The sequence below is a fragment of the Pristiophorus japonicus genome, chromosome 4 (genome assembly GCF_044704955.1).
Source record: "Pristiophorus japonicus isolate sPriJap1 chromosome 4, sPriJap1.hap1, whole genome shotgun sequence".
Classification (NCBI taxonomy): domain Eukaryota; kingdom Metazoa; phylum Chordata; class Chondrichthyes; family Pristiophoridae; genus Pristiophorus; species Pristiophorus japonicus.
This window is the reverse complement of record NC_091980.1, coordinates 246,961,455-246,975,163: the sequence shown is the minus strand read 5'-3', so window position 1 is coordinate 246,975,163 and position 13,709 is coordinate 246,961,455. Positions and strand designations below refer to the sequence as shown.

Genomic DNA, 13,709 nt, shown 5'->3' with positions numbered 1-13,709 from the left:
TATTTACAAGTCAGGATGGTGTGTAATTTGGAGGGGATCTTGGATATGGTGGTGTTCCCATGAGCCTGCTGCCAATGTCCTTCTAGGTGGGTAGGGGTCACAGGTTTGGGAGGTGTTGTCGAAGAAGCCTTGGCAAGTTGCTGCAGTGGATGATGCACACTACAGCCACGATGTGCCGGTGGTGGATGGGGTGCTAATCAAGCCGGCTGCTTTGTCCTGGATGGTGTTGAGCTTCCTGTTGGAGCTGCACTCATCCAGGAAAGTGGAGAGTATTCCATCACACTCCTGACTTGTGCCTTGTAGATGGTGAAAATGCTTTGGGGAGTCAGGAGGTGAGACACTCACTGCAGAGTAAACCAACAGTGTAGAAAATGATAGAAAGTGGAATTTGTTTCAAAAGTAGTAAATTTAACTCTAAATTTACATTACAATCCTTGCTTGAACCTCTGCCCTGTTCATCACTCGCGTTGAATCGGGGCAAGGTTTCTGCTGTTTGTTACCTATAGTGAAATTGTACGCCTGTACATAAAGAGCTTCTTTCTGATTGTTCTATAAATAATGAATGGCAGAAACCTTTCCCCATAGCTACTTAGCATTCCATCAGAATTTTGCAAGTGCAAAAATCTTGATAAATTATAAATAACAATTAATTAATACTTGTACTTTTGCAACATTTGATATATAACATACTGGAAAATGTAGACACATTCAAAACATGAGATTACCAATGTTAGACAGCCCTGTTATTCACTGTAAAGCTGCTAAAATATTAAGCTTGAAAGTTCCACGTTAAACTCTCAAGAATAATTATACTACAATGATATTAATCTCTATTTTGACTAACTTAATCTGTGTGTAAAATTAATTATTTGGATAAGAAACATACATTTTAACTGCAATATAAATTGTTTCCGGCACATAGTCACTTCAGTTTCACTTATTCATCATCATAGGCAGTCCCTCGGAAGCGAGGAAGACTTGCTTCCACTCTTAGTGAGTCCTTAGGTGGCTGAACAGTCCAATACGAGAGCCACAGGTGGGACAGATAGTCGTTGAGGGACGGGATGGGTGGGACAGGATTGCCGCACGTTCTTTCCGCTGCCTGCGCTTGTTTTCTGCACGCTCTCGGCGATGAGACTCGAGGCACTCAGCGCCCTCCCGGATGCACTTCCTCCACTTAGGGCGGTCTTTAGTCAGGGACTCCCAGGTGTCAGTGGGGATGTTGCACTTTATCAGGGAGGCTTTGAGGGTGTCCTTGTAACATTTCCTCTGTTCACCTTTGGCTCGTTTGCCATGAAGGAGTTCCGAATAGAGCGCTTGCTTTGGGAGTCTCGTGTCTGGCATGCGAACGATGTGGCCTGCCCAGCGGAGCTGATCAAGTGTGGTCAGTGCTTCAATGCTGGGGATGTTGGCCTGGTCGAGGACGCTAATGTTGGTGCATCTGTCCTCCCAGGGGATCTTGCGGAGGCATTGTTGGTGGTATTTCTCCAGCGACTTGAGGTGTCTACTGTACATGGTCCATGTCTCGGAGCCATACAGGAGGGCGGGTATTACTACAGTCCTGTAGACCATGAGCTTGGTGTTAGAGAGAACAGCTCCACAGGTCGGGCCATAAAAGAGCTGGAGCGGCATATCACTTCAACCTCCAGTGTGAGCTGCTCCAAGTGTGCGACGTTTTTGAGATGGGCGACTGGGTGACATCATCAAAAACCTGGTCGCTGCTTTGGAGCGTGGGCAGGAACATCGGCAGGGCCCAGGTACAGAGGAGTGGCAAGGTCGAGGCGGATGAGCAGCGAGTGTTTTTGGCGAGATGCGGTGGATGTTTGTGGCGGAGGAGCAGTGGGAGATCGTGGCGCAAGTGTGACAGATGCGGGTACGGGGCCCAGAAGAGCCGAGAGCCCAGGGGCAGCACGGACCTGCCCACACTGCGATATGTGTGTGCACTAGGTCCGTGCAGCAGAGCAGGTCTCCAGTCGTCTTGGTTTACCCTTGCCACTGGTTAAAGGCCTAGCTCTGTCAAGCCCATGTGGTGGCTAGTGTGCAACGGTCACCATGTTGATACGGATTCTTTTCCCTCAATCTGTCTCAGCGAAAACACTGACACGAACACCAAGTTACTCTGAGTTATACTTTATTAATGCGACATCGATGCTGGCTTGTCTTAGCAAAGGAACACCGACTCTCTGGGAGTTCATTGACTTTACAAAGACAAGCAAGGTTTTAGTGCATACACACGGTAGTTATACATTTTCCAAGCGGCTCATGCATAAAGGATTCATCCAATCATTTTCCTCCGTACTTCATTCTGGGACAATAGGGCTTTTCTGCTGCACATGATCGGCAGACACAGCCCGCCTCACTTTAGTTTCCTCCCCCTCTGCAATCGAGACTATGTTCACAATATATCGGTACTGCACCATCTGGTTCTGCTACACCGTCCTTCCCTTTTTCCTATCTTGTTATCTGCACCACATTTTAACTGATTCACGCTGACTTAGCACCCCAACTGGTGACCAAAGTCTGTGGACACATGGAATTCATGATAACTCTGGTGGCTAATCCAGGAGTATTGTGTTTAGCCATTCGCATTCCCACTCCTGATCCTCTTTTTTGTCATTGAGTAGGTCTTTAGTTTGTTGGACCATAATCCGGGGGCCCATGGCCATAAGAGAGTTTTCCAACTTTGCCATCATGACTTTACAACAGACATTAAAACAACTGATGATCAAGCAACAGGTAATTATTATTACAATGAGAATAACTACTCCATGCGTTAAATAGGATTCCCAGGATTCCCCTAATAGCCAGTCAAGCCAGCTATTCCCCTTCTTTGGGCCTTGTCTAAACTCGTCAAGCTGCTTTCTTATAGCATCAATGGCTTGGGTGATATTATATGATTCATCTGTAACATGCGTTATACATTTGTCTCCTATTATTGTGCATACTCCCCCCTGTTGGGCCAACTGGTAATCCACGGCATAGCGGGTCTGCTGAGTATACAATCTTAATTCAGACAGCTCCCGGTTAATGGCATCCAATCCCTTAGATGTGCTGTTTCCCAGAATAGTTAATCCACAAATAAGATAGTTCCTATTTTTGGCACTAATTACCCCCGCTGATCCCCCCACAGACAGGGCCCCGAGGAACCCGTAGCCGAGTGATGATCCCAGCGTGATAGGATCCTCCCAATCGGCACAGAACTCCTTGCTGATGGCCCGTGTTACTATCCTTCTCGGGTATGCCCCCTTTTGGGGCATGGGACAGTGAGTGGTCCTATAGTTCCTACTGCGAAGAGGACCGGGAGGGTCGGTGTTGCTGTCTTGAAGGTGCCGTTGAGGAGGAACACGAATCCTTCCTTAGCTCTATAACACTTTACGTTGGTGTTGCTAACACTCGTGAACTGCTTATACCACCAATTGCTCGGTTCCCTTGAATTTGAGCCCGATCCTACCAATTGGTAAGCATCAAACAGGTATGCCCATGTTTCTGAGCTGACATGAGTTCCGTTACACTGACCGCAGATAACTTGCCTTCCCCCGGTCACGTTCAGGTATCTTTACTCATTACAGGTACAGGTAAACTGGCCTTTACACACTCGACAGTGCTGACCGGCACACTGCGTCTGCATACAGGTGGCATTCCCGGGGAGCAGGGCATATACACCCCCCCACCCTTGCCCTGAGAAGCAAAGCGGGTAGCTTGCATTATCTGAGCATACCGCTCCGTTCGTTCCCTGGGATCCGCTGCATTCAGGATTCATGGAGTCTATTAATTCCACACATCTTCCCTGTATACCCCTTCTATATTCGCCCGTTTGTCCCTCGCAGGGCGCGTCCGAGGTATCTGCCGTACATAAGTCACGGGGGGTCCACCCAGGGGTGGCCACGAACAGGGCTTCCGCTGATTGGGCTAGTGGATAGCACACGGTTCGATTGCTGTGCAACCGAATATGGGTCTTGAAAAACAAATTATCTTCTAACCCCTTTAGCTTTACAACCGTGACAACATAAAGTAACACAATTATATACGCTATCTTAGGCATGTTTGTTACGCACAAACAATATTACACATTAGTAGTAGCCATAAGTTGGATGACAACTGGGTCTTTTCCGCCTCTTGAAAAAAAACCTTCACCGAGTTGAAGAGTCCGATTTCCTCATTTTCCTCTTTAGTCTACTGCCAGTACAAATGCTCGTCTATCATGCCGGGCGGAGATCCAAACTGCCTTCCTCGGGATTCACTTTGCCAATCGGGAAGCCTCTAAGAAGCTCCTTATTCAGCTATGGAGAAGAGGAAGTCTGGAATAGAAATAAGGGTTAGGAAAGCCAGTAAAATGGGTTCATTATAGGGTGATAAGTTTTCAGTGGTGCAGGTGAACCCAGGCGCTCCTCCTCTCAATCTTAGCCGCAGTGGGGCTAGTGAGTAACACCTGAAAAGGCCCCTCCCATCGTGGCTCTAATCCCTTTCGAATCCATTTCTTAATCAGGACATACTTTCCTGGTGCCACGAGAGACGATTCAGGTAAGACTGGGAGGTCGAGGTGAGCATCTCGAATCTGGTTGTGGGCTATTCGCAGAGCCTGAGTCAGGGCAAGAACATAGGTAGTCATTTCCTTAGTCATGTGGTGGAATTGGACAGTGGAGGGGACATTCTGATTCCATGGGGTCCTAAGGGGCCTACCATAAATGACCTCAGCGGGGATCAGCCTAGCCTTCCCGGCGGGGGTAGTTCAGATCTGGAATAAGGCTATGGGAAGGAGTTTGAGCCAATTGAGTCCAGTTGATGTTACCAGTTTTGCAAGCTTGGTTTTAAGAGTTTGATTAGCCCGCTCAACTAGTCCTGCAGCTTGGGGTCGGTAGGCACAATGCAGCTGCTGGTTAATGCGCATCTGGGAACAGAATTCCTTGTTAACTTGGCCAATAAAGTGAGGGCCATTATCGGAACTCAGTCGAGCTGGGATACCATATCTAGGAACGATTTCCCTCATTAACACCTGAACAATAGTTTGAGCCTTATTGTCCAGGGTAGGATAAGCCTCGATCCATTTGCTAAACACATCTACTATTACTAACACATATTTGTAACACTGAACTCTTTGCAACTCAATGTAGTCCAACTGCAAGGTCTCGAAGGGATCTTCTGGTAGGGGCGTCTTACCCCAATCACAGGGGACTCCTTTCCCCGGATTATGCTGTTGGCAAACAAGGCAGCGACTACTGATGTTCTGGGCCAGCGCCTGGAGTCTAGGATGCCACTAAGTGGCCAAAAGCGTGTCACTTGTCCTTGCTCCACAATGAGTAGCAAAGTGCATACATTCAATAACCTATAGGGCTAACTCATCAGACAAGCAAGTCTGTTCCGTGGGAGTGGTCCAGAGTTTAGAAACATTGTCATAAGTACATCCATAATCTTTCCACAACAGTTTATCTTTTTTCAGGAGCATCCTCCTGTGCTTTAATGACATCTTGGATGGTTGGCATTGGTTTTTCCGAGGCTGACTTATCCTTTGCAGGGTTTTTAGTCTGACTCATCATTCTAGGCACCACCATCTGTTGTCCGCGAGAGGCCTGCTTGGCTTCTCTGTTGGCACAGCGGTTCCCTATATCAACCGGAGATTTTCCGGTAGTATGGGCGGTACATTTGTGTTGGGGGTTATGGCAGGGACCAGGGGGTCCAGGTGCGGGAGGCACCGACAGGCGCTGAGTCAGTGGCCATTCTTCGATCTCATCATCGGCCTCAGTCAATGCAAGGCCAACCATTTGACTACGTAGTCTGTCAATACCCTTCTCAGAGATCCGAGTGGAGCTCTTGGTACGTTTTTCGTGCACGCACTCTTTCTTTAATACATCTAGGGGTTTAACGTGTCCTCCTTCCATTAATGAGAATCCTAACTTAGTGGCGTTTTCCTGCCAACTTGACAGAAGTGATTCATCTTTTAGTTTTTGACAATATTGTCTCCATGTGGCAATTAAACTTTTATCCCATTTTCCTTGTCCCTTTTTCAAAATTAGTTCTTGTGCCCTTTTTGCCACCTCTACACTCTTAGTGCCCCCTAGGGGCCACTGATCATCTCCTAATAATTTGTTCAAGGCTCCAGATAACTGTCTAAATTGCTCAGCCTTCTCGGGGAAATCTTCGCATAACTTCTGTAGCGGGCTGCCCGCATCCATAGTACTGTCTAAGTGATTGCTCATTCTCGCGTTGCCCCACGGTAAAAAGGTAGCTTATCTTATCCAGAGCCTAGGTGGGCCAAGTGATATACAAGGTCAACACCGTACCTGGCATAAGTGCAAGTTAATTTTACACAATCCCTCTTGCGTCGCCCAGCGGTAATCATATCCCGGTTAGTCTGTTTAAGTCCAATCAGCGCCTAGACGGGCCAAGTGATATACAAGGTCGACGTCGTACCTGACTTGGACACTTATTTCCTAAATTAAAAAGGGATTCGCCAGATTGACCTGGATCTCGTTCAGACGCTACCTGAGAACTAGTGAGCGGCAAAACTTTCTTCAGACTTTTGGACTGGAGGAAACCGAGGTGGTATTTTAAAAGGTTCTCACTCCGGTGGCCATTTTCCTCCCGTCTCGTCCGAGGCTAGTCCGGCTCTTAGTTCGCAAGTTCCCGGCGATCGTGCGTTGAGATCCCACTTCTGACACCAAATGTTGATACGGATTCTTTTCCCTCAATCTGTCTCAGCGAAAACACTGACACGAACACCAAGTTACTCTGAGTTATACTTTATTAATGCGACATCGATGCTGGCTTGTCTTAGCAAAGGAACACCGACTCTCTGGGAGTTCATTGACTTTACAAAGACAAGCAAGGTTTTAGTGCATACACACGGTAGTTATACATTTTCCAAGCGGCTCATGCATAAAGGATTCATCCAATCATTTTCCTCCGTACTTCATTCTGGGACAATAGGGCTTTTCTGCTGCACATGGTCGGCAGACACAGCCCGCCTCACTTTAGTTTCCTCCCCCTCTGCAATCGAGACTATGTTCACAATATATCGGTACTGCACCATCTGGTTCTGCTACACCGTCCTTCCCTTTTTCCTATCTTGTTATCTGCACCACATTTTAACTGATTCACACTGACTTAGCACCCCAACTGGTGACCAAAGTCTGTGGACACATGGCATTTTATTATGTTCAATCTCTTATACATATTTCACATTCTTTCAACATTCCTCTATACTTTCTCACATTCTCAACCACACATTAAAAAAATTTAAGCACAGGCATTTTTCACCCCCTCAATTGGAGTTCCGGACTGGAACATTGGGTTCTTTCTTCAAAACACCTGTGAACTCGTGGAAGCAAGTCATCCTCATTCGAGGGATTGCCTATGATGAAGATGATGAGGTAGATTTAAGGGCCTGGACTTCGAACACTCTTTTCCTCAGATGGCCGAAGGCTGTGCTGGCACACTGGAGGCAGTGTTGAATCTCCTTATCAATGTCTACTTTTGTTGATGAGAAGCTCCCGAGGTATGGGAAATAGCCCACGTTATCCAGGGCCGTGCCATGGATCTTGATGGCTGGGGGGCAGTGCGAGGACAGGCTGGTAAAGGACCTTTGTCTTATGGATGTTAGTGTAAGGCCTACACTTTCGCACGCCTCAGTAACTATGTCGGCTATGTCCTGGAGTTCAGCCTCTGAACGTGCACAGACGCAGCGTCGTCCACGTAATGTAGCTCGACGACAGAGGTTTGGGTGGTCTCTGACCCGGCCTGGAAGCGACGAAGGTTAAACAGCTTCCCACTGGTTATGTGGTTTAGTTCCACTCCAGCGGGGAGCTTGTTAACTGTGAGGTGGAGCATGCCAGCAAGGAAGATTGAGAAGAGGAGTGGGGCGATGATGCAGCCCTGTTTGACCCCGGTCCAGACGTGGGTTGGATCTATAATGGATCCGTTGGTAAGGATCATAGCAGTGCATTTGGAAAGCAGTGACAGGATCGGTCCAAGTCAGCATGGATTTATGAAAGGGAAATCAGGCTTGACGAATCTTCTGGAATTTTTTGAGAATGTAACTAGCGGACAAGGGAGAACCAGTGGATGTGGTGTATTTGGACTTTCAGAAGACTTTTGACAAGGTCCCGCACAAGAGATTGGTGTACAAAATCAAAGCACGTGGTATTGGGGGTAATGTACTGATGTGGCTAGAGAACTGGTTGGCAGACAGGAAGCAGAGAGTCGGGGTAAACTGGTCCTTTTCAGAATGGCAGGCAGTGACTAGTGGAGTGCTGCAGGGCTCAGTGCTGGGACCCCAGTTCTTTACAATATAGAGTAACGATTTAGATGAAGGAATTGAGTGTAATATCTCCAACTTTGCAGATGACACTAAACTGGGTGGCATTGTGAGGAGGAGGCTAAGAGGCTGCAGTGTGACTTTGACAGGTTAAGTGAATGGGCAAATGCATGGCAGATGTAGTATAATGTGGATAAATGTGAGGTTATCTATTTTGGGGACAAAAACACGAAGGCAGAATATTATCTGAATGGCGGCTGATTAGGAAAAGGGGAGGTGCAATGAGACCTGGGTGTCATGGTTCATCAGTCATTGAAAGTTGACATGCAGGTACAGCAGGCGGTGAAGAAGGCAAATGGTATGTTGGCCTTCATAGCTAGGGGATTTGAGTATATGAGCAGGGAGGTCTTACTGCAGTTGTACAGGGCCTTAGTGAGGCCTCACCTGGAATATTGTGTTCAGTTTTGGTCTCCTAATCTGAGGAAGGATGTTCTTGCTATTGAGAGAGTGCAGCGAAGGTTCACCAGACTGATTCCAGGGATGGCTGGACTGACATGAGGAGAGATGGGATCAACTGGGCCTTTATTCACTGGAGTTTAGAAGGATGAGAGGGGATCTCATAGAAACCTATAAGATTCTGACGGGATTGGGCAGGTTAGATGCGGGAAGAATGTTCCCGATGTTAGGGAAGTCCAGAACCAGGGGACATAGTCTTAGGATAAGGGGTAGGCCATTTAGGACTGAGATGAGGAGAAACTTCTTCACTCAGAGAGTTGTTGACCTGCAGAATTCCCTGCTGCAGAGAGTTGTTGACGCCAGTTCATTGGATACATTCAAGAGAGAGTTAGATATGGCCCTTATGGCTAAAGAGATCAAGAGGTATGGAGAGAAAGCAGGAAAGGGGTACTGAGGGAATGATTAGCCATGATCTTATTGAATGGCGATGCAGGCTCGAAGGGCTGAATGGCCTACTCCTGCACCTAGTTTCTATGTTTCTTTGTTTCTATGCATGTCGTCGGGGAGCAGGCGGAGGATGTTGACAAACTTTTGGGAGCATCCGAAACGGAGGAGGATGCTCCATCGACCCTCGCTGTTGACAGTGTCAAAGGCCTTTGTAAGGTCGAAGAAGGCCATGTATAAGGGCTGGTGCTGTTCCCTGTATTTTTCCTGCAGCTGTCGTGCTGCAAAGATTATTACATAATTGCTTAATATACATGAGATCCAACATTGATAAAGAGGAAGCTAAAACATTTACTTTATATTGACTGAACTGAAATGTAAATGCTGTATCAATTTCATCTTTTTTTATTCAATAAAAATATGTTTTGTTCTAATATAGAACTGCATCACGTCGACTAGTTAGCAAATCGAGCACATTATTTTCACAAATCATGTATAATCAGTTCCATCTTGGACTCTAGCTAATCAAGTTAACTTCCTCACAAATTGAACAAACTTCAAATTTTGTATTCCTATTATGCATTAAGAACCAGTTGCCTTAATTGACATATTCAAGCAGCAAGAAAATCATTGTTTTCTTGGCATTTTCTGTATATTATTTTAATTCTCAAACCCATTCTTAATCAGATACATTTTTTAAAAATGTAAATCTCGCATTAACTGTTTTATTCCAAATATCCAGTACAGCCTTACTTTTATCAGTCAAATAATTTTTTTGTATTTTTCAAATTTTAATGATATGGAATGCAAAAAATAGCTTCTAATCACATTTGTTTGAGGCTTTTTAATTTTCTACGAATATTTTCCAGTTTTACACTCAATCCAGTTCATTTTTATTTCCCTTCCTTGCCCCACCACAGCTACCAGCTAAGGGTTGACTGCATGTTGCTATGTGAAGAGGCTGCTGTTGCCCTGCAAATGCTCCAACCAAGAGCAGAGCTAATTAAAATTGCTTGTCAAGGTAAGTCTGATGGTTCTGCTCAGGCTGCAACATAAAATTGCAGAGCGCAACAAACAGCTGAACAACATTGTGACTGATCAGAACATTAATGCTGTTACACACGTGAGCTGATGTAGTGTAATCTAGCATTGACTTCAGAATATGGCACTGCAACTGAATGATGCCCATTCACAACCTTGATGTGCTCATCCCCATCCTCAATTTGAAAAATGCAGTAATTAAATTTTAGATCCAATAGTGCTCAAATAAAATATTGTATTCTATCTCAAGATTTTACACTTTAGTTTTTGCTTCTAATAACTTTAAGACTATTATCTGCCTGGTTACTTATCTTTTCGTTCAGTAAATATGATATTCTTTCACTCATCTAATTTGATCATCACATCTCTAAACACAGGTAAATATTTAATGATAAAATTTTAATGCTAATCTACTCACTTTTAAAGGCAGATGTGAATGTTTACTGAACAGAGATGTGTGTTTATAGTGTAGTTGTTAGTGGGTATGTGGTAATGTCTCCTCTTATAATTACACAAGTGCACTGCTACATAACAACAACTTGCATTTATATAGCACCTTTACCATGATAAAATGTCCCAAGGTGCTTCACAGGAGCACTTGTCAAACAAAAGTTGACACCGAAACACATAAGCAGATATTAGTACAAGTGGCCAGAAGCTTGGTGAAAGATGTCGTTTTTAAGGAGCATCTTAAAGGAGGAGAGAGAGTTAGAGAGACAGACAGAGGTTTAGAGCTTAGTGCCTCGGCAGCTGAAGGCGTGGCCACCGATAGCAGAGCAATGAAAATTAGGGTTACATATGAGACCAGAATGGGTGGAGCGCAGAGATATCGGGGGGTTGTAGGGCTGGAGGAGATTACAGACAGAGGGAGGGGTGATGCCATGGTGGGATTTGAAAACAAGGATTAGAATTTTAAAATCGAGGCGATGCCGGACCGGGAGCCAATGTTGGTCAGTGAACACAGAATGATAAAATCCAAAAGAAAAATGATTTGAATTTGAAATGTAAAATAATCAACAATCCATAAAAGTTTTACACAATGTATTATCATTGTGTGACTTTCAAAGATCCCAGGGCAAATATATGTATAAAATTTGCATTAGCAGGACCAAATATGTATAATTGTTTCCTGCTTTCAAATAGATCTTCTATCTGCTACAAGACTACCCCTCTTCTGTGAACTGACTCTTAAAATTGGAAACTTCCTTAACTATGTACGTATTCTGTGAAGTATACAAAATCTACTGGTTTATACAGCATCTTCTCGGAAACAACTTTGCATTGATTAAACAAAATTAATGGTTGAAAATGTAATAAACAGTCCTCCATGTTATTGGGCTACACTGCTAATGATTTTTTTTTTAAAACAACTGTTTTTGCGAAAATTCAAGTATTTTCCTTGAACACTCTTTCCAATAAACCAATATGAACACAAATGGTTGAGATAATCATAATTTGCACTAGAAGGTGTACAAAATTAGAAAAGATATCTCACACTACGTGATGAAATCTGCATCAAATGATATTGCAAGTTATTTTCATTATATTTGTGTATATATTTTCATGTGTACTTGTGATTTTTGCCTTCTATTAGGGCAGTCACACAGGGGATGCAGATGGCTTTAAAATAAATACCCTACTTAAACTTACTGAGACAAAAGCAAACCAAACGCGGATTACGTTGCTGCATCACATGATAGAGGTGATATCTTTCACTTTTTTTTTAATTTTTATTTTTAAATTGATTAGTATCTAACTGCTTTTTTGTTTTTTTATGTGAAAGGAGGCTGAAAAGTTCCATCCAGATCTTCTGAATCTTCCTAATGACCTAGAAACCATTTCAAAAGCAGGAGGGTAAGAAGACCATTTGGAATTCTTTGATATCTAATTAAAACAGTGCTGTTTTCTTAAATAGTGTCTGAGATGACAATTATATTTAATGAACAAAACTGAAAAGCAGTACCCTTTCTACAGTGCAGGACTGAACAGAGACCATTGCATAATGTTATTCAAATCAATAGATTATTGGTTCTCCAACACTGCACATGTTCATTGCTGTTTGATTTTGTACATTTCTGGTAGAAATATTAGTCGAAAAATATACAGATCTTGGAACTACTGTGTTTTGAGGATAGTTAAAGTATCTCCTTTGAGTATCCTAAATCTTGTTTAAAAGTGCAACATTTGGGGCCTGGTGAGAAGGTCAAATCTCAATCCAACTGACATTTGCAGCTAGTCTACAAGCGAAACAAGTATTACCAGGATCCCCTAGCTGATTAAGGGAAAACTGATTTCCACAGCTTGTATTTCTCCCTGCATGTCACCAAAGAGTAGAATCTAGACTATATTCTGGAAAGCGGGGTGGGGAAAGAGAATAGAAAGTAAGATCACAAAAGCAAAATATTGTGGATGCTGGAATCTGAAATAAAAACAGAGAATGCTGGAAATCTCAGTGGGTCAGGCAGCAGCTGTGGAGAGAAAAACAAAGTTAACGTTTCGGGTCGACGACTCTTCGTCAGAACTGCTGAATGTTCGAAAAAAGCACCTTAAGCACTGAAAGGGGAGTGGAAGAAGGAAAGTAAGATCATCTGTGATATAATCAATTGGCAAGATTGCTGCTGTTGAAATATATGCCACACGTCTCATTTCTCTTTCTCCCCTCCACCCCACCCCACTTGCTGTGTTCTACTAGTTCTCAATTATCTCCATTAGTTTTATAACTTGAAGACTGTTTATTGGCAGCCTTAGTGTGGACCTGATTCAGTCTGACACAATCAACCTTTTGGAACGTCTCAAGATGATTGGTCGTAACGTCAAATCATCTATAGATGATGTAAAATTACAGTTTGACAAACCTATTCAGGTAAGTAAAAACAACTGTAAATAATTCTGTATTTTAGCTTCCTATTGTGAAATACTAATTAAAAAAAAAAAATTATTTCAGGAAAGTCTATCTGCAACAAACAAACTGAAGCAACAACTGGAAGATATCGAGTTGGAGAGAAAGAAACTGGCTGAGTACTTCTGCGATGATGTTAGTAAATTGTCACTGGAAGAGCTATTTCTAACCATCAAAACCTTCAGAGATTTTTTCCTCAAAGCAGTGAAGGTAAGTCTTCATAGTCTTCACACTGAATAAACCTTCTCCTTTTAGTATACAGTATAAAGTCTTTGTATGTATTGAGTTGACAGACTTAATTTCAGGCATCATAAAAGTACTTCATGTGGCAAGCTCTAATATTGTTACAAATGGAATACTAAGTAAACCTTTCATAAACTAGAAGAAGTATTACCTTTGTTAGTAGTTGCAACTATAAAAAGCTGGGGCTAGGACCTCCATTTTTTTTCCATGCTTAACACCCACTTAACGCCTATTTTACCGCTGAAATGACGTATAACACCCATATATCGCCCATTTTGACACAAAATGGAAATTGACAAGTATTTTTAGGAAACTTATCGTCGAGCGTTACTTTCCCCATGTGCTTAACACCGGGAAAAAAATATTACCGCCCGC

General features: G+C 43.6%; 1 protein-coding gene across 3 annotated transcripts in view; it reads left to right on the top strand.

Annotated features, from left to right (window-relative positions):
* The window catches only part of inf2 (inverted formin 2), a 101,129-nt gene that overhangs the window by 66,381 nt on the left and 21,039 nt on the right, over window positions 1-13,709 (top strand). For all 3 annotated transcript variants that reach the window (XR_011592949.1, XM_070877514.1, XM_070877513.1), the window contains exons 13-18: window positions 10,072-10,172; window positions 11,336-11,406; window positions 11,787-11,894; window positions 11,976-12,046; window positions 12,935-13,055; window positions 13,137-13,301. Coding sequence is in view for 2 of the 3 variants with exons in the window: in XM_070877514.1 (XP_070733615.1) it covers window positions 10,072-10,172; window positions 11,336-11,406; window positions 11,787-11,894; window positions 11,976-12,046; window positions 12,935-13,055; window positions 13,137-13,301 (637 nt within the window). In the remaining variant the exon portion in view is untranslated. The remainder of the gene's footprint in view (window positions 1-10,071; window positions 10,173-11,335; window positions 11,407-11,786; window positions 11,895-11,975; window positions 12,047-12,934; window positions 13,056-13,136; window positions 13,302-13,709) is intronic.